Raw genomic sequence first — 21,836 nt, forward strand, 5'->3', positions numbered from 1 at the left:
TCCCCTGAGTCCACCCTACCCAAATGTTTTTCCTCACCAGCCTATGGATGTAGGTGACTGTATGTGTTCTATAAAATTCCAGTTATACATTCCAATATGAACTCATATCTTCTATCAGTAATGAAAGAACTCCGAATATGGCACAACTATTGGTTACAAAGCTGCAAATTTAAATATTTGGTATAAATATTTTCACATGACCTGGAGCCATTGTGTTAACTTTTCGTCATGAGCATGCAGCAAAGGGCTTATTGTGGTATTCGGCATATAGTTACTGACTTTTATGTATATTCAAAAATCAGCTTGCAGCCTGGCAGGTAATGCAGCTGCAGCGTCCGTCCTCTTGAGGTTCTACATGTGTGAGCACTTGCGTCATTCGTGGCAAACATATTGTACTTCATAGGAGCTTTAGTTCAGCCTGCTTCAGCTACTGGCATCTTTAGCTCAGAAGCCAAAGAAGCCCTGTGAAATCAGCCCACCGGAGTATTAAAATCCCACCATCAGTATACTGTGTATCCTTCCGCCACCGCTGGATTGTAAAAGGGACTATTTCACATCTGAAAAGTGCACTCTTCCATGTACACAAGTATCTTAGCCGTACGTTGTATACACAAACCAATCCTTTCTCTTAATTGTTTTGCACTGGAGAAGGCATCTTTTTATTGCTTTTGTCAGCTCTTGTGTGCAAGCCTCAAACCGCTCGGCTTTGCCAATGCTTGTTCATTTTTACATATACATTTCTCATATTAACTGAACCGTCTGGAGGTTATACAAACAGAGAAATGCCCCATTATTCAGTTGTGGCCCAATATGGAGCACCGACTAGCAGTAAAAAAATTAAGTACAGTAAGGGAGAGATGGATTGTTCACAACATTTGTTACTTTCATTTAAAAATAATGGTTAATCGCTAATAGGTATAAAAGTATTCATAAACTGTCCAGCCACTTCTCCTCAGATGGCTCCAACAGTGGTAAATTGGGCTAAGTGCCTATTAAGGAAATGTCTCGCGCATTAATAGTCTGTCACATTGCATTTTCAGATTTTTAATGTAGGCAGAGAGTGAAAACCATTCAAATATTCTGTTTCTTAATATGTCCTGGTAAACAACCAGGCTACATTTTAGCCCGTCCTTAATGGTGCAGTGTGGAATAAAACTTATAGATGCAGTAACATTTGATTATATGAATAAGACTCCTTTGAATATAAACCTTTTTTTTATCTTATATCATGCACTGGTTAAATTTAATTAAAATAAAATCCGGGTTAGAGTTGGTTCCCTATGTTTCATTTGAAAGAAGAACATTTAGATGTGTCTTTAAGGCACGGATTTTTTTTTGCAAAATTTAAAAAAGTCCCTTATGGTGTTTAAAACAATTGTGGGGCTTGTGAATTCTGGTGTGGCATACAGACACTTTGACCCTCAATCTAAGATGGCCGGTAAACCTGATTCAGGCGCAAATGGAGGTTTTCGCTTGAATCAACATTTGTTATTCAGCGCCAAGATTCCCTTTCTGGGTGAACGCGCGCTTTACAAATACACATGCTATGTTCATGTCGTGTTTTAAGATTTCTACTGGAATTGTAATATGCACTTTAGCCCTGCCCTGCACAAGTTGCTTAATCTGGGTAATTTTTGCAGAGAAAATACTGCACTTTCCATGTTATGGGACCCAGAGAGGCGGAAATCATGCAGTGTTACCACATTCTGTGGTGCGGTATGGGAAGGTAATACTGCACCCGGTAAATACTGCACCCAGGAGAATCAATATTACCTCAAAGAATAGCAAACATCTCTAAACAAGCCCTAAATAGGCAGTGAGTGAAAATTCAGGGCATATCCATGTCATGTATCCAGGGACAGGCACCACCATGGACTTCCACTCAGCACCCCATGCACTCATGATCTCAATAGGTCAATATGACTGGATCAACTCATAGACGTCCTCTGAGGTTCCACTGGTGATCAATGCCAGTTACAGTGCCCAGGACACCATTTGCAGAGCATTAACACAGATATGAATGGCTCACTGGAGATCACCTGGCAGGTAGGAGGAGACTGGACTGCTTTGAGGCATTTGAAAGTTGAAGAATCCTTTACCCTGCAGCTCTTAGAAAGCAGCATAGACATTTCCCAAGCGCACACACATTGCAGTGGAAGAGAAATACGACTCGTGATACTTTGATCAGTTCATCAAACTTTTTGATGCCGAGATCCCCGTCAAAATCTTTCAGGCAGAAGGACCCACTCCTGACAAAAACTTCTAGAACCTGGTACTCTTTATCGTTGACAACCATAAATATTCTCCAGAGAAACGGTCAGTCTGTGGTTTCACCTCATTAGGACCAGTTTAACACCCAAATATAGCAATGAGCAATAAAAAGGTGACCAGTAGATCTTTAAAAAGGGCCTTCTACTGAGCAGAAACACCTGGCGCTGCTTTTTAGTAACTTTTCAACCTCATGAGTAAAAAAACTCTTTTATTTTGTTAAAATCAACACATTATGCAGGAGATGATGGATTATGTGGCAAATGCGGAAAATCTATAATTATGCTTAAACCGTTGCGGCCGCACAATAACATAATTCCAGTAGCCCTTGGTATAATAGCTGTAATGCATGGGCTGCAACTTTATTGCATGGCATCCTAGAAAAACCATACAATATTTCACGGGATGCGGACGGCATGGCATTTACACCTGCATGTAACTAGATGGAGCTGAACTTCATTCATCATAATTAAAACATACCATTTGCAATCATTAATGATGAACTGTAATGTCCAAGTAGTATGCTTTAATTCCATGGTAGGAAGTGGTCCCTTAATCTTCCTTCATACTGTTTTTCTGAAAATGGTTTTATTTTTAACACTATGAAAACAAATGCTTCTATTTTAGCAACAACTGACTCCGGGTCATATTAGTTTGTTGCTGTTGACTTCAGTCATGTTTTGGGGAGGCAAGAGGGCCTTGAGAGTCTGAACATGGGAGCTGGGTCAAAGGTGTGGGTAAAAACAACATATTCTGTACGTTTTTTTGATCTTTCACCATCAGTGAGCTACAATTAAAATAATGGGCAGCTTCAATGAATAATTAATAAATAATACATTATAAAACTTCTATTAGTTAATGCACTGCAAAGGTCTGTGTGAAACCAGAGAGCCACAGAATGAAATCATGGTTGGTGCAGTGGAGAATAGTGACTTGTGTATTTTTAGTTCTATGAGGTCACAGCCTGTGACAGAAAGCACTGTGAATATGTCTTTATTTTAAACGTGCATTACACACAGTATAAGACAGACCGCTACAAAATGCACAAAATGTTTTACAATAAAATGGTGCTTCCAAAAAATAGGGGCTTATTTACAAGCCCCTTGTGCTGCCAGTGCATCACTTTTTATGATGCTCTGGTTGTGCAGAGAGCAGCCTCGTATCTATGAGGCCATGCAAAGTTACTTTGCATGGCTTTTCATGGCCTCCTAGGCCTGCTACGTTGCCTTACACTGTTTCAGTGGGTCGCTCCATGGGCGTCGCAGAGGGTTTTCCCATGCAACACTCATGGGTTTTGACACATTCTCAGATTTACATGGATCTGTAAACCTGAGGAAGCGACAAAACTGTATGCCGACCCAGGGGATGCGTAACAAGGAGAAATATCTTTATTTCTCCTTAATTTTTCTTTCTTTCTATGTGTGCTGCAGAATATTTATATGTGTGCGGTATTCAGCAGCACACATAGAAAGAGAAAAAAGCCTCCATGGATTGTTTTTGTGCAGGAAGGTACACCTTGTCCTGCCAACAATGCTGATCCCTTTGTACTATCTTGCACCATAGTGCAAGGGTGCCTTTGTTGGCACTAGGCACCAAAGACAGGAATGCACTGTATCTTATAAATACGGTCCATTCCTGCCCTTTCAAATTGGCATAGTGCAGCACAGCAAAAATACTTGTGGCGCTACCCTACACCATTTTTCATTGTAAACGAGGCCCATAGATTTTAGTAATACCCAGACCTTATGTAATGCAATTTTTTTACATAACTGTCCTTCAACACCTCCACAGGAATAATAAGCACTATGTAAATACAATGACAATTAAAAGCAAGCACTTCACAGCTCAGTTAACTCTGTGCACTACCGCTCAAAAAGCTTTAAGTGATTCGATCAATGAAAGTCAGTACCAAGCATCCTTTATATTTTCAGATTAAATCGTTGTGCACATTTGCATTTCTTCCAGGCAAGCAGCCCACTGGCATAAAGGTGTGTTTAGCGGACTGCCTAGCTTCCATTTCACAGCATAGGAGAGTCCCTGAACAATACTCCAGCCAAAGCATTTTAACTACATGAATTAACAGACTGGGACCCTTGTCTTTTTTGCAAATGGGAGCACCACGCCCTTCCCATGACTCCACACACCCCCCTCCGGGGCCAGGCCCCACAGAGTGAAGACCTCTAAGTTATATAGAAATATTTTACGAGATTTTATCCATAAATGCCTGTGAAAGCTCTGACTTTTTAAACTATATATTTGGAAAACCATCTTGTAAACTGAATCATGTGGCCAACTGTTTTTACATTATTTCTAACATGATGAAAATAGAAGATTATGATTCACATCATTTTATGTCTGCCTCGTCTTCAGCTTCTTTATTTGGAAGAAATATTGATTGTACTAGGAAATTTCGTCTTTCTTTAATGACACCGGCGTAAAAAAAAAAGCCATTCTTACCAAAAAAAGCCAATCAACAAAAGCTGCATTTTCTAAGAAACCCATTTTCAATGAAGCGAACAATCAATTGAATATTAAAAAAAAATCACTAATCTGCACTCAGCAGCTTCATCAGGGACCTGAATGTAGCCAGCAAATGCTGTCTTCTTGTAATGAGGATTCAGATGTGTCCATGAAGAAACAGAAAATACCACAGCAATAAGAGCACCATCAGAAATAAAGAAGAAATAAAGAAGCTACACAGATGCAGATAGTTTAATTTCTCTCCCAGGTGAATTGAGCAGCGTGGTGAAGCAGACCCGCGCGCACCCTCATGGCAGTGGCTTTTCTCAGGTGTACGCTGTACGGGCCCTGGCCTGGGCATGATTATCTTGGAGGTAATTGGTGAGATTGGCCTGTGCAGCAACACCGAGTCTCAGCAGCGGAAGCTCTCTTGTCTATGGTGATATCTAGGGGTTGCTATTGTGGTCTCCAGGCTGATCTCCTTGTTATGATGTCTTTGGCTGTTTTGTCCTCCAGTGGCGGCACCCATCTCTTAGCCAGTGGCAATCTGCCTGATGACATATGTGGTTTATAACTTACAATCTTAAATGAAGCTCAGAAGGAAACTGCATGGAGCAACCAGAGGAATCCCTTCACGACACAGGTCACCACTCTGGGGAACTCAGCTTTCTCTTTGTGCTCCTCCTGCCGAGAGCACACTGGCTTCTCCTCCAGGACAGTCTCTGCTCCTGCAGAGCCAAGCACACTCTCTCTCAGCTGGCAGGTTTCCAGGCACTTCAGGCAGACCCTCTGCTCCTCAAGCAAAAATACAGAAGTCAGCTGAAGTACTCATTCCTCTGGGAAACTAGCTGTCTGGCACACACCAGCCCTGGTTGCACAGCAGTACTTTGAATATTATGTGGCGCACTCACTTCCTTAACCAAAGTAATGGGATTGGAACAAAGTGTGGTGGATTTTATCCAAACCTTTTTACAATTTTCTAGACATGAAATGCAGATCCACCGGCTAGGCTTCAGTACCAGTTTGGGTTAGTTCATTTTCAAATGCCGCTTTCAGGCTTATCTCCAGACCTTGCGCTTGTGCAAAGTGGTGGTTCTCACAACAGGTAGCAAAGGTGCTGGCTCCTTGCAGGAGAACCCAAACAAGTGCACAATGATGTGTCTATTTGCTGCACCTGGATGCCATCAGCCTTCCTAAAGTAGTAATCAGAAACAGACGATAGGGCAGGATCAGCCTAGAAACAATGGCAGCGCTCAGAAAGAACTAACCAGTAGTCCTTTGCTAACAATGATACAATGGCATGTGTAAAAGGAGCCCTGTCCCCATGTGCCTCACAGGAATACAGACAATACACTTCTACTGCCTGGGGAAGCTATCCTCATCCTCCATCCTGTGCAGTGCTAACCCAGGGGCATCCACACTGGCCCCGGTATTTAGACTCACACAACACACAGTAGTCCTACTACCATATGGGTGCTACACATGCACTGCACACACTCACACACTCAACATGCACACAGGAAGTCAATACCAGGTTTCAAATCACAGCAGAACTTTACAAAAGAGAGTGGTCAGTAGAACACCCTCTCCTTGAGACAGAGAAAGTAGGCTGGCCAGACTGTGCATTCATAAAACACAGCATGCTGCTACCCCCACTTTATATGATGTAGCCAGGACAAGGAAAGCAGACAACCGCTTACTATGAGGGCATAATTGGTGCACCCATCCAGATAATCAATCAATCAATGAATCAGTATTTTTATAGCGCGCTCATCACCCCAGGGAGTATCCAGGCTCTGCGTGGGGTGGTGTTTATTCAAACAGCCAGGTCTTGAATCTGTTTCTGAATTCGTCGAGGGAGGTAGAGGTTCAGAGGTGGATGGGGAGGTCGTTGCAGGCCTTGGTGGCGAGGCGGGAGAAGGCATGTCCTCTGGCTTGGGTGCATTGGATGCAGGGGACGATAGCGAGGGTCAGGGAGGCAGACCACAGGTGTCTGGTGGGCTGGTGGAAGCTGACTGTTCAGGTATTCTGTCCTGTGTTGTGGAAGGCTTTGTAGGCATGCGTGAGCAGTTTGAAGTGGCATCTCTTCTTGACAGGGAGCCAGTGAAGGCTAAGGAGACAGGTCATTGACCTCACACTAACATGGACAGTACTAGGCCTATGCAGAAACATCAGACTAGTGTGACACCAAGGTCAAGCTAAAAGTATGGATAACAGATTCACATGTAGTCCAGGCACTGAGCCCTAGGAGTTTTTGCTATACGGCAAAGATTAAGAAAGCATGCTAAACCTCGACGCGCACATTTGACAACCCTACCAAAGTCATTTTAGTCATGTAAGTAAAGAAAATCTAATGTGGTCATTTATTTATATTTTCCGTAATTACTTACATTCAGAGTGATTTTTCTAGCTGTTTCTTAACACAATTTAATGGAATAGCTGTTAAATCAAAAATTTCACTTTTAAAATACTACTTGCACAGGCATGGCTCCAGGCACATTTTTCGTTGCAAGTAAGGGAACCATTTTATTTTACTAAGTTTAACACAAGACAGCTGTCAATAACTTTTACATGCACATTTACAGCTGACTTACAAAGTGAAACATTTGTTATTGAAAATGCAAAGATAAATTTACTTTTGACACACTGGGCTGGCCTCTGTTGATACATGTCTGTTTCACAATTTGCTCCATAAGTGAATGGAGAAAGGAGCCATTCACTTACACATTTTAGCTGGAATACAAAAAAGTCAAATATGTCAGATTAATTGAAAACATATTTCAGCAGTGGTGGGACAACAAAAGAATAACAGGAACCTGGAGAGCAATTTGTGGATAGTGAAGGCATGGGGGGTGCGGGGGGGGCTTGCAATCTAATATTGTTAAGAGTCCAGAGAAACATAGCCTTGGTTATATATGGAGTGAGCGATGCTGGTTTGGTGTATACTATGGTCAGCAATATTTAGAGGAAACAGTGATAAGCATAGAGTCATTCATTTTAATGTGTATCAAAGGGGTGTGCAGTTCCTAACTGGACGTGTGGGGAAAGGGAGATCTTTCTTTGTGATGCCCTCACACACCCCGGAGGATGTCATGCTTCATCATTGGGCCTTGCTCCTTGTCGGACCGGCGCTGCAATGCCTGGCGGGCTCCCATAAACTGGGCTCTTTGTTGGAGATCTTTTGAAGAAGCCGTTGGGTGAGTGCGGGTGTGAGGGCTGGGTAGTGCACGGGTAAGTGAGATAAAATAGGTCTGGAGCAATCCTACTCTGGTCTGGTTTATTGCTTTAGGTAGCTCGAGCCTGGTTAAAAGCAGTGTGGGTGCCCTTACGTGGATTTAATGTTCCTAAAGGGCTGACAAGGTGAAGTGGGTCAATATGTTTTGTGCCTCATTAGCCCCTAACAGGTCAAGTGGCACTTCATCAGGACCAAAAAAACTAAAGTGTGAATGGTGCACTACCGTCTGGTTCTACAATTTTATGACTAGTTACCAGACACAGTAGGGGGTACCCTAGTAGGCATGTACTGGGGTATATTGTAGATCTGGTGAGAAGGGGAGAAAGGGGTAGAAAGGAAAATGGGACAACCAAGCAGTCATTAAAAAACAAAGAGTATATCATTGCGCTCAAGCAACAGTTGAAAAACGGTTGGATTTAAGCTGTGGTGGGACATGCACATGCATGTGCAACTATGTGGATTAATTACACTTATCGAGGATCATAGAGCTTACGTGGGTTGATTATAAAAGCTCCTCGATTGTCTAATGCGGAGGTGAGGTGCGCTTCCGGGGTTGATAGTTGAAGTTCTTAAGTTATCTAAAGTTGCTTTTTTTCAACCTAAGAAACAACGGAACTTAGCCTGGCATAATACAATTGTCCACCCATTCTCCGCTTTTGATAACTTAAGAGCTTTTACTAGCAACCCCGGAAGCTCGCCTCATCTCTGCATTAGACAATCGAGGAGCTTTTATAATTAACCCCCATAAGCTCTATGATCCTCAATAAGTGTAATTAATCCACATAGTTGCACATGCACGTGCATGTCCCACCACAGCTTAAATCTAACTGTTTTTCAACTGTTGCTCGAGCGCAATGATATACTCTCTGTTTTTTAATGACAGCTTGGTTGTCCCGTTTTACTTTCCACCACTTTCTCCCCTTCTCACCTAGTAGGCTTGTACTGGGTGTACCCAGTACAAGCCTACTAGGGTACCCCTTACAATGTCTGGTAACTAGTCATAAAATTGTAGAACCAGATGGTAGTGCACCATTCACACTTTAGTTTTTTTTGGTCCTGATGAAGTGCCACTTGACCCGTTAGGGGCTAATGAGGCATGAAACATGTTGACCCACTTCACCTTGGCAGCTCTTTAGGAACTTTAAATCCACGTAAGGGCACCCACACCGCTTTTAACCAGGCTTGAGCTACCTAAACCAATAAACCAGACCAGAGTAAGATTGCTCCTGACCTATTTTATCTCACTTACCGTGCACTACCCATCCCTCCCATCCGCACCCACCCAACGGCTTCTTCAAAAGATCTCCGACAAAGAGCCCAGTTTACGGGAGCCCGTCAGGCATTGCAGCTCCGGCCCGATGAGGAGCAAGGCCCAATGATGAAGTATGACATCCTCCGGGGTGTGTGAGGGCATCACGAAGAAAGACCTTCCTTTCACCACACATCCAGTTAGGAACGGCGCACCCCTTTGATACACAGTCCCTCTCGGGAGCTAGTGTGCAGGACCTCATAAATTTAGCTCCCAGTCCCTCTATTTTTGAATCATTCATTTTAATGCCAGCTGTAAGAGATGGAAAAGTGAAGGTTATATAGGGAGAAGTTGAAGACTTCCTTCAGGAGCTAAAAGGAGATAAGGGGGAGACCAAGGAAGACCTTGGTTTCCCTCAATCCCTTTCTTGAAGCCAGGACACATTGCGTGGATGTTCAGTAGTTGATAATAGACGGAAATTGAGGTTGAAGTGATGAAGATAGAGATTTTAAGTTTACTTTTGAAAAAGACTCTATGTGACTCTTTGAACTATCACATCCATCACTTGGAGCTTAGGAGAGCCCAAATACTTACACATAGGTACCGCCTTGACTTCCATTCCTGGATGCCTATGATTGGAGAGAAAATCCTCTTGCTGTAAACATCCCCTCTCCGATCCAGGGTGAGGCACCTTTTATCCATAGATAAACTCCACGGTGAACACCACACTTGAGGATGGTATTTTGAAAGGGTATAATCTTTCATTTCAATTGTCGATTTCTTAAGCAATACTTTTTTAGGGATCACAGCTGATAGTGTTCCTGGAGAAATACCGAGCAAAATTAGAGATCACTTTAAAGAACCAAGAGGCCTGACACGGGCAGCTCTCACAGTAGTCAGAGGACATCCTTCTTTTAACATGGCCACAAGTGACATGCAGCTCCTAGGAGGCCATGGATCATGTGTCAGAGTGTGGGTTCCACAGAACCTGGGACTCCACTCAAGTCCACTCAAGGATATAGTTCTAGCATCTGCACCAAAAATGCAAAAATGACTCATTGCATGCGCAGTACTCGTGCCCAGAATCACTTAGTAATCTTGGAAAAAATCCAGTAGTTGGACTCTGACTTGGACTGTTGCTGGGGTTAGAGCCCAGAAGATGTGTTCTCAAATTACAAGAAGCAATTAGATGCAACAGTCAGTTTGCAACATGTTTGAACCATGCACAACTATAACCATTCAACATATGAATCAAACTAAACAATCTAACTCAAGAACTCAGATCCTCACTGTTTCTCACCAGTCTATTTTAGTCAGCAGATCTGAGAACTGCCATAAAAGAAAAATCTTTACAAGATATCCTCAGATTGTGCACATGCAAATGTGGTGGCAATCGGGAATATTTTCACTAAAGCAAAAAAAATTGTTCAAAGATGGCCACCATATTCGTGCATATACAGCAGCCATCCCAATGCTTCACTAATAATTTACTGCTCCAAGATGACTGATGGCCATTTTGAGATGGGAAAATCCAAAATTAAGTATTCATGGGATGCCATGCAAATTGTGGCAGGGGAAGTGCATGAGGAGAAAACGAGTAGCAGTGTGCTGCTGCCAGGAGTTTGCATTATTTTTAAAATAAGCAAACAAACGCAGAACTGGAGGATGGGGTAATGAGCGAGAGAACAAAGACAAAACATGAATGACAAGCACAGAGACAAATACCATTGAATCAGAAGCATGGAACTGAGGAAGACAAGAAAAACTTTGAATCGTAAGCAATGGCTGGACACAAAGCTCACTCCCAGTCTGAATTGGATGTAATAAGTCTCTTTGTCAACAGACAGCTGAACCTCTCTTTAGGTGAGACCTAGAACCAACTTATTATTAATTAGTTAAGGGCCTAATCTCACCATCAAACTGACCTTGTTGTGACTTGATTGTTTGTTTTGCTATTTCAGGTTAAGACATTTGCAAGAAGCGTTGATGCCCTTAGCTGCACGTAATGAAAGCCTGTTGAGGCTGGTGGTAAGGCAAAGTAAAATTGGGCACCCACCCAGAGTACCAGACAGTGTCTACAAACAGCAAAAGATGCCCTGTTCACTGAAGAATGAGGAGAGCCCCAAACAATGTCACTTAGTCTGAGGTGACAAAAATCCATACATTGGCCCCGGGCTTTGGTTTTAGAACCACAGGTCAGTCAGTGTGCAGCCATTCTGGGAGCAGAAACGTCACTCCAGTTGCAAATTCTCACAAGAGGGATAGAATCAATATCTGAATCAAAAAGTGGGGAACCAGATTCAAAGAGGATAAAATTGATCTCACACATGAGTCCGGGTTCTGTTCTTGCTTGACCCACATGTGTGTACCATCTCTTACTCCAGACTCAGTAAGAGGTAGCCTTTCATTTATACCACAGTGAGACCAGATGACGCGATCTCCAGGCCAGGCTGCATGTGTTCATCTACAATAGGCCCTTCCTTCAGAAGCTGCCAAAAAGCCCACAGACATACACTACATGGAGATGAGAATAAATCGAAAGAATCCTTGTAAACCCTTCTTTCCAACCATGTCTAAAGGAGCCATGTGGAAGAGCGGTGCTGTGAACTAGAAAGCTGGTCCAAGCGCATTCGCTGGTGTGAGCATCTCACTGCCGGTAATGAACTTGGACGGCTAACCGTAAAATCAGTTGAAAGAACTGGAGATCATATTAAGTGGCACAACATTTCATAAAATAATCAAGTATGGAGGGTAATCAATTTGTACAGGGCCCGCGCTCTAATGAGGCTGTAGTGCAGCCACTCCATGGCCTCTATTTGTAGAGACTTCATGCATTAAAAAAATTGAGAGATTACTAGCCGAGTCCCAGTTTCCCGGGCAACCATCTTGTCTGACTAAGAAAGACGAAAGAGCGTATTGATAATCTATAATGATGTCGGGAGAGAGCAGGTTATCAGAGATCGACAGCGGGGAAGATTTCAGAGACGCTGGGTCTCAATGGGAAAATAATGCCGGCTTTGATCTCCCAAAAAACTGGCACCAAAGGCAGAGTGTGCACTGAGTGCGCTCAATGGTTTATTTGTCGGTGTCAGTTGCTATAAAATCAACAGCGTTGGCTGCTATTGGATATTGGGGGATGACTTGGTGATGCCTTGGTCATATAGTGAGAGCGAGAGAGAGAGAGGGAGAGCAGAGCAGAGGGTGGGGTTTGGAAAGGTGTAAGGATGAGGCAAAATATGTTGTAAGTGCTTAATCGTTATACAAGAGGGGGCCAAGGAGCACATAAAACTCCAACATATGTGCTCCAAGCAGTTCTGAAGTAACAAAAGGGGGTATGCAGTTCCTTGAAAAAAATGTATTGAATCCCATCTGGGTGTGTGAGGGCTCTTGCTCCTGAGCAAGCAGATACCCCCCATCTGATTCCTCAGTTCTGAAACCGACTTGTCCTCTCTATTCAATACATTTTTCTCAAGGAACTCCATACCCCTTTTGTTACTTTGTAAAGGCTTTATCACCATTGGCTTTGATGGTGACAATGACAGGTGTGGAGGCACACAACAAATGTGCATGCAACAAAAGGTAAGATGCGTGTTGTGCCACACTAAATTCCCTGTGGTTGACAAGCAAGCATTACCTTCATAAGCATCTGAAGTGATGTCACCAATATCAGGCAAGTGGTTTTGCTCATCATAAATAGGAAAGCATATACAGTAACATTGGAGCAGGGATTCTCAAAGTACAGCCCGGGGGCCACATGCGGCCCGCCTGACCATTACATGCGGACCCCCTGATCAACAGCAGCGCTGGGCTACTGTTCACTCGATTTAGCGCCAACATTAAATAAAAATTTAAATAAATAGATAAGGCCTCTTCAAAATTCAAAGTGTTTCATTAACACGCAGAACCATTTCACCTAAGTATATCAGATTACAGTACATTGAGAAGTATTTTTATAAGGTGACAGTTTTAAAATATGAATTTAAAAACATTCCTTCTCCCCCCCACACTGACAACAATGCCTATAGTGGACTAAGAGACAAGTCACTTGTTATATAAGTGCACAATCGGGGTGCCCTAGGTACCTATTACACATGAACAACATTCTAGTTTATTAGATCAAACACAGGGGAAGGTTCTGTGCAGCACACATCCTGAAGTAATGTATTTTGGGGTCCTTTTATATGTGATAATGAAGAAAAAGGAAGGAAAGAGAAATAAAAGTGTCTGAGATCACACAGTTTGGTGAAGTGGGGAAGCTGGGATTAAGCCCAGGTTTTCTGGTTTCGCACTGTGCAATTCAGCCACTAGATGTATATTCTTTGTTTTTCTTATGCTTACCTTACCACCCTCTCCCCCACCGGATCATCACCATGTTGGCAACAATGTGGCCCTCTGTTACATCGCAGACCAAACTTTGTGGCCCTTGGGAACATGTTTGTGAGTACCCATGCATTAGAGGATGGTACCAAGGGTTCAGGAAGGAGTTACATTAAAGTGCAGAGGGTTTCAAAGGAAGCTCAGTGTATAATTTCCAGTTAGTAGACTCCAGCACAAACATAAAGGCCTACCAGAGGTAATTATCAAACAAAGAGTGTCTCTAGTACCTCTTTTGCTTGGGTCAAACTTGAGAAAAAGCTGAAATTTGTAAGACAATGGACCGATTCACAAAAGCATTTATGAGTATGGAAAGTAGCACTACCAGCGTACTTTCACATTCTTTGTGTATCAGCCCTAAAAAGTCTAACTCCCTAGTAGGAATAGTTTGGCTGTTGCAATGTATTGTGTCACAATTAAAACTGCCCTGTAGTCTTTTATTTCCAGTTTTTTTTGTTGAGACTTTTTCTGTGCATTCTGAAACTGCACAATAATGAATTAGCAGCACTATAGGGTACTGTAATTCCGAGGTGCCGATTACCGCAGAATTACTATTTATCCCTTGATCAATCGATAACCTTGGAAATTGATGCTTACCTCCATACTGCCACAGGCTTTTCCTCAGGTCTGCTTTCTCCATGCACATTTTGTTGGAATTGCTAGGAAATAAAATTAACAGCACTGCATTCCTAAAAAACATGAAATCTGGATTTAGCCGTAAATTTATGTTTGCTTTTGAAACAGGCTTATCTTAAATCTTGTAAACTGGGCCTGCTGTCTGCAAGCCATATCTTCTGCAGTTATTACTTGACTCTAGAAACCTTTCAAGAAAAAGAGGGAACTACTTCACTGAACTTGTACTGGCATAGCAGAGAACCATTACAAGCTCGGTTGCCACACTTCACAGACACCCCGCCTACTCTCACAGTCATGACTCTGGTTTTGCCTCCATGTCTCCCAGGGGCTTACTTACGAGGCCCTATAACGCGACAATGGAATAGATCACAAGTCCTGCATCTCCCTCCAGAGGGAAATGGGAGCATCTCCCTAACAGAGATCTCAATGAAGCCACATGGAGATATTGTTGCCAACGAATTCAAAGAGTGACACTAAACAGCAGGCACAGACTGCGTCACTTCAAATTCTCACACAGAATACACTACACCCATGCTGGGTCTCACTCCATACCCCAGATGACACGACCCAGAGATATACCAGGAGTAAACTGGGTACGCAAATCCCAAATTATCTACTGTGTGTAACTAATAGGAAAGGTTTTATCTAACGCGACTTCGTTTGGGGACGCTACACTTTGTAGAAGCCTTCCTGAGAATGAGTGGGTGAAAGAAGAATTTACTAAAATGCCCTTGAAATGAACTTCCGCCCAATAGTCTGAGCACTTTCTGTTATTTTGTAAATTTTACCAAGATTTAAGGAAATGCTATTTAAAACCACTATTTATTAAGCAAACATTGTTTTACTATAAGGATGCTTTCAATGATTTATATAATCTTAACACAATAGAATCATATTATGCTGTCTCTACCTATATTGCTTTTGCATTTAAGCAAAGGAAACAGTATGCACATTTAGAAAATGTAAAGTATGAATTAGATTGAAAGTAATTTGCACGGGGTATTATATAGATTTTTAACAGATAATTAATGTTTATATTGATTTTATGTATCTAATTGGCATGATATTCTATTTATGGGTATCTTTTATGGATTTATTCCGAGTAAAGATTATTTGACTTTGAATTTGACACGACCGAGAGGATGATTACTAACATGTGGCTTGGGTCTGTCCACCTACTCTTGCATTCTGGGACTCTGTGTATCAAATCTTTTCAGAAGTGACCTCCCCGCCCTTACCCCTCTCCTCTTTAGGCACTACTGGGTTACTTCGAGGAAGTCATCAAACAAATTACATGTTTTGTATCACTGGCCTTACTTCTGGGGAAGCACTTGGTCGCCATGAGATGGGGTAGGGGTCTTGCCCCCATAGACTCAGGCTGATTCAATGATCTTGTCCATTGTAATGATAACATGGACATTTACGCCACCTCGCTTCCATATATCTCATGACTTAAAGACATCTGACCTCTGCTCCCTTCTTATCTTATCTGCTAAGACATCCCTGGCTGCTTCAAATTGAAGGATGTCTGATGCCAGATATGCATACTGGTTATCTCTAGGTATTACTCCTGATGGAATGTGCATTAATGTATATTCAATGACCACAATGTGGGGCTCTCACTTGTATCATTGCCCTATAAGCGCTCACCAGTCGTGAACATCATAGTTTGTGCTTAACTGATTAAAAACCAAATGGAAGTTTTTGTTGTAACTGTGTGTATGACATTGCAAAAAATACATATCTTCTGCAGGACCATTTAGTTTTTAGTTTGTGTCAAATGAGGACATATGACATACATTACAAAAAAACATGCAAAATAAATGTGCTAATTTCTTACAAAAACGTGGTTCATGAACTATCATTTGTATTAAAATCATTATGATGCACGAAAAGTGGTCTATAAGCATAGAAATGTGTGTTCTGCATGTTTAGGAATATCTTTTCTAATTTAGGCCTGAAGCAAAAACTCCTTCTATAATATCCATGGGTGTAAGTTTTTTTCACTATTTTGCATAACCGAAGAAGTAAGCAGTGCAAATTGGGGTTTTGCTGATATTTTCATGATTGAACAACTTCTATAATTACAATACATAAAAAACCCAGCAAATACATAATCTATTAAAAAACTGATTTTACTACTTGGTAATGGTGGGAGTATCACTGGTAAATACAGGGTTCCATTACCCATTGAGTCTCCCACTATCAAATTTCTGATTGAGTCGGTAGCTCTTATGACACATTGGTGCCGATTAGGATCCTGGAAAAAATTTCCCCAACCAAATTGAATCTGGACTTTTTTTCCGTACAAATGGTAAAAGCGCCGTACAAACTGCCAAGTGCGATTCGTATGGGAAAAAGTCCATACAAATCGCATTGGGAAAATTCCCCCACACATCCTCGGGTCGGGAAAAGTCTCCGACACGTCCCCGGACATTTTTACGTACAAATGGGAAAACTGAAGTCCAAATGCGCAAGTACGATCCGTCCCATCCGTCCGATTGTACAACTGTATGTAAAAAAAGACCGTCCGGAGCGAACTCCCATAGCAACCATGGAGATTTCCAAACAAGTGCCCGGTACGCGCCATACCCCCCCCGCCCCCGTATGTTCGCGCCGTACCCCCAGCCCCCCCGCGGATGGGCACGCCGTACCCCCCAGCCCCCCGTATGTACGGAGCGTACCCCCGTACCCCCCAGCCCCTCGTATGTACGGAGCGTACCCCCCAGCCCCCCGTATGTACGGAGCGTACCCCCGTACCCCCCAGCCCCCTGTATGTATGGAGCGTACCCCCCAGCCCCCCGTATGTACGGAGCGTACCCCCACCCCCGTATGTACGGTGCGGACCCCCAGCGCGTACATACGGGGGTGGGGGTACGCTCCGTACATACGGGGGGCTGGGGGGTACGGGGGTACGCTCCGTACATACGGGGGGCTGGGGGGTACGGGGGTACGCTCCGTACATACGGGGGGCGGGGGGGGGGGTACGGCGCGTACCGGGCCCCCTAATCAGCTCGCATCGCTGCGTACTTAGCTTTTCCGGCACTTTTTAGGTGCCGTAAAAAGTTTCCCATCCGGACTGCAGTCGGTGCGAATCGTAATTGCTGGTACGTAAAAACATGCCTAACTCCGTCCGGACGTCACGTCCGCGGTGTCCCGGATCACATTTGTATGTATTTTTCTGTCGGTTGGTCTTTTTTCCGATTCGTACGGAAATGGTGTTTCCGTACGAATCGTAATTGCATGTTTGTAAAGTTTTACAACCCGGTACGAGTCGGACGGAGAAAAAGCTCCGACCCACGGTTTGTACCGGGTTTTTCCAGGATCGTAATCGGCCCCTAAGTCTCAGGGACGATCAGAGATGCTGTAATGTTTTATGTAGGAACTTTGCACACAAAGCTGCCTTAGATGCTTCCAGGTGCACATTCAAGCCAGGTCAAATCTGCTAAATAGGTCCCTAGAAAAGGCCTAGACTCGGGCAATTACCTGTAGAACTCAACACGGTAACAACAATTTCCATTGTGACTCCCCATCCCTGAGGGGACATCCTGTAAACCTAGGATAAGTTTCCATCCTGGAATTATCCAGGAGCACAGGTAAATCTGGATGCAAAGCTGCAGCACCAGTATTACCTGAAGGCCTAACGGGTGATGCAGGACATAGAAACAGCATAAAGGTTCACATGGAGAATTTCAGTGCTGTGTGGTACTTGCACATGACATAGGGTTCATTCTTTGCTTGTGGAGTAAATGCGTCTATGACTCATGAGTTAAATTGAACTGCCCATGGAGCAAGACTGCTCTCTCTCTCTTTTTATCCTGGGCTATTTTCCAGTATTTTTACTTATGAGTTTCTAAAGCACATAAATATCCAAACAGTATCCTAGTGCTAGTACAACAACAGCAAATAGTTACAAACCTACTGGGAGAATAACCACATCTTAAGCTGCTTTCTAAAGCTGTCAACTTGGTATGGCATCATAAATGAAAAGGAAGAAAGTCCCACTTGGTCACCTGAAAGGCAAAGTCAAAACCACCATTGAGTGTTTTTTTACTCGTGGGAACCCTGAGGAAATGAGCGGAGGATGAACTAAAAGGCTTATAGGGGAGAAGCAAGTGAACATTATGTTTGATAAATGCAGAACCTGAACTGTGTCAGCCTATAAAACAAATAGACTTTCACCCCTGGAAGCCCATGGAACAAACTCAGTTGACTGGGGTTATGGACCTGGCGTGGGATATTGAGTAGCAAATGAGTAGCGCAGTTTTGCACCATCTGAAGCCGATGACTTAGCTGGATAGGTAGACCAAGAAATAAAACTTTGGTGTATCCAACCGAGAACACACCAGTGCTTGAATGATGGGGAAATCAGCCGAAGTAGGGAGAAAAGGAAAGACATTCTCAGGATCTTGAGATGATGAAAGCAAGAAGATGACACTTACAGATTTGTGGTGTCATCTATTGTTGCAATAGTTAAAGAAGAATCATCATTGAATTAAAAGCCACCAAACTGCATCTTTAAACTTATTGCATTTTTGATTTTCATTTGTACCATTTACCTATTATTAACTTTATAAATTTGTATACATTTAACCTTATGATTAATTGTACAGTTTTTCCTATATGGACCATATTTATAGGACATACAGCTTTGCTTGTTGTATGAGGCATTTGGAAAACAACTATCACTGTCATAATTGCTGTTTTTATTGTGATGTTATTGTCACATATATGTTTATCCAAACAGTAAAACAGAATTAACAATGGTCTTTTTAAATGATTTTGTATGAATAAAAATATTTTTTATTGATAATTGTAGTACACTGAGTCTTCCCCTATCATGAAGGAATAATGGACTTGTATACTTAATAGACCAATAGTTGCCTAAGGTATTTTTCTTTAACAATTGAAAGTGCAAATCTCCATTACTGTCAATTCTCAGTGCAATTTGTTCATTATCTACATACCAGATACATGATAGCTGGGGGTCCCTGAACGGCTCTGCAGGAAGGCTCACAAATAGAATTGAAAAAGTTGGACTCTGAGACAACCCCGGAGGAACACCACAGTCTAAAGTCATGGCGGATGATCTGAAAGGTGGCATGGTGTCTGTTTGGCTCCTTCCGGTAGGATTAGAGCTTAACCAGTGCAGAGCAGTCCCTCTGATTCCAATATCATAATCCTTTTTACAGCATTAGGTGACAAACTGTACCAAAGGTAGTAGAGAGATCCAGTAAAATTAGATCTGTCACTCCACTCAGATCAAGGATCATTTGAAGTTCAGTTTGGCCAGTAACTAGAGGAACTTCCTTGCCAGTTGTGCTTATTTTCTTAAATTCTCAAATGTTGAACATTTAGATTGCATTTTAAATGCTGTAGTGAAAACAAATTTAGAGCTCAAAGCTATGGTCAGTTTAAGTAACATTACCTGTGTTCTGCTGTTGAAGAATGCAGATGTACACACAACAATATCAGAAGCAAGTGCTTAACTCACTGAGCTATCTTGCTTTCTCTGATATTTAATGAAACAGTCGGATGGGCTTGAGGTGGACAATATTAAATATTTCTAATTGTAGCACTTAAACAATGAATTTTGTTGGTATTTAACCAATCGCTTTTATGTGCAAATGCTTTTATGTGTGTTGTTAACATATATTGCTGTCTCTTTACGCTAGGTAGGGATATTGAAACAGCCTTTTTGTAGGTGTTTTAAAGAATACTATAAATTGAAAACTTGAAATTGATAAATTAATTCTGTGCAGCCCGCAATACACACCTTTTGTTTGGATAATGCATATTGCCACTCTTTCTCTGCTGTTTCAGAAACATACGCATTGGTTAGTAGACCTGTGACCACTTTCCAATACCTCCTTTTCACCCTATGCAGATGGAACACCGAAAATCATCTCAGCCTTCAGTGAGAAAATGGTCCTGCCCAGTGAGCCCATCTCCCTCATGTGCAACGTGAAGGGGACCCCTCTTCCCACAATTACCTGGACCCTGGACGACGACCTCATCATCAAAAATGGCAACCACCGCATCAGCCAGATCATCACCTCTGAGGGCAATGTGGTCAGCTACCTGAACATCACCAACACGCAAGTCCGCGATGGTGGGGTCTACCGCTGCACTGCAAACAACTCAGCCGGTGTCGTCCAGTACCAGGCTCGAATAAACGTAAGAGGTGCTTGTCAAATCAACTCCTCAAAAAACACACATAGCTCATTCTTGTTGCATTGCTGCATGCCTGCGTTGAGTTGAGTCTTGCGATGCTGGTAGATATTTCTCTTGGTTGTCCCTTTCCTCAGTCTGGAGCTTGTTGTTCAAGTTCTATCTGTGGTGACGCTGTTGTTGGTCATTGTTCTTATTCTGCATATGTGCCTAAATGATGCGTATGGATCTCCTTGTTTGTTGCTATGCATGAAACTGTCCCCTCCTCTTTGTGACTGTCTAATGGTGGTAGGAGTGGCTTGTGTGCTCAGATTGTTAACTTGCTTCTTTACCGCCATGCAGCATACTAACCATCTTCATTTTGTGTACAGTGCCATGAAATGACTAGATCACTGTTCTTTTATTTATGTGTCATAGATGCCTTGAATAAAATAAGTCATCATCTTCTTAGACCTCCTTCCTTCCCCACATCCGCTTGTTGTTCAATTCTCTTTAAAGAAAATCCCACCAGATCAGTGGAAGCAATAGACCATAAATTTCACTTTAATTAAAGGCATGAAGGTGTTTTGTGTTTTTTTTCTTTAATTCCAATCTTTGAGTTGTAGTCACAGTTATTAGATGTTGTGGCTGCCAATCACCCTCAAAGTCCAACATTCAGCCAATATATGCTAGGAATATTAAAGACAAACGGGTATCCACTTCTATAAGAACCTTTGGAAGCCACTAATATAACAAGCTTGCTTGTAAACAACACCTCCACTGTGAGGTGTATTTTGATGCTATCGATACATAACAGATATAAAAGGGTATGGTACTCAATTAGTTGACCTAGGAAGTGTAATAGGCCAGGTGGGATTTCCGGGATTCAAGCATTGGGCCGTGTCCATAGTCTCATATGCAACCTCTGCAGTAGATGCAGTTATCCACAGGGCTACCATAGCCAGCTTGTGTAGAGTTAAGTTGCAAAGATTTTCCATTTTGTCAGATTTAAAAAAAATCTGTCATATGTATTGTGGTTTTGAGCCACAAATATTAACTGGGAAGAGGAACTTCATTAGGTGATTAATAACAAGTTGTTAATCTAGTATGGCACTTCACAGTTACCGTACATGTGAGCCCTTTCTCATCCTTATCTCTTCCTACTTTTTCTCCCAGTTGGGCTATGCCTACCCTTCCAGCTCTTTACACGCCCATGCGCAGAGCACACAAGTGCTTCACTCTCGGCCCACCTGGACGACTCCATCTCAGTGAAAACAAGAGATGGTATGATCTGCTACCAAACATCCACAAACATAGAAAAACTGGTCGGCAGCCATCTTAAGGCACTTTGAGGCTTGTAACGGAGGTATCTAAGAACAAAATCCCTTAGGATTAATGTACCCTCATATGGCACAATTAAGAAAGGAGACTTATGTATCAGTGCATTTCCACATAGGCACAGAA

The 21,836-nt window shown here is 42.5% G+C and overlaps 1 protein-coding gene across 2 annotated transcripts in view; it reads left to right on the forward strand.

Moving 5' to 3' along the window:
• Nucleotides 1–21,836, forward strand: part of DSCAM (DS cell adhesion molecule) — a 1,046,690-nt gene that overhangs the window by 511,646 nt on the left and 513,208 nt on the right. For both annotated transcript variants that reach the window (XM_085621230.1, XM_085621231.1), the window contains exon 7: nt 20,110–20,406. In XM_085621230.1, coding sequence (XP_085477356.1) covers nt 20,110–20,406 — 297 coding nt within the window. The remainder of the gene's footprint in view (nt 1–20,109; nt 20,407–21,836) is intronic.

This window comes from Triturus cristatus, chromosome 8, assembly GCF_964204655.1.
Source record: "Triturus cristatus chromosome 8, aTriCri1.1, whole genome shotgun sequence".
Classification (NCBI taxonomy): Eukaryota; Metazoa; Chordata; class Amphibia; order Caudata; family Salamandridae; genus Triturus; species Triturus cristatus.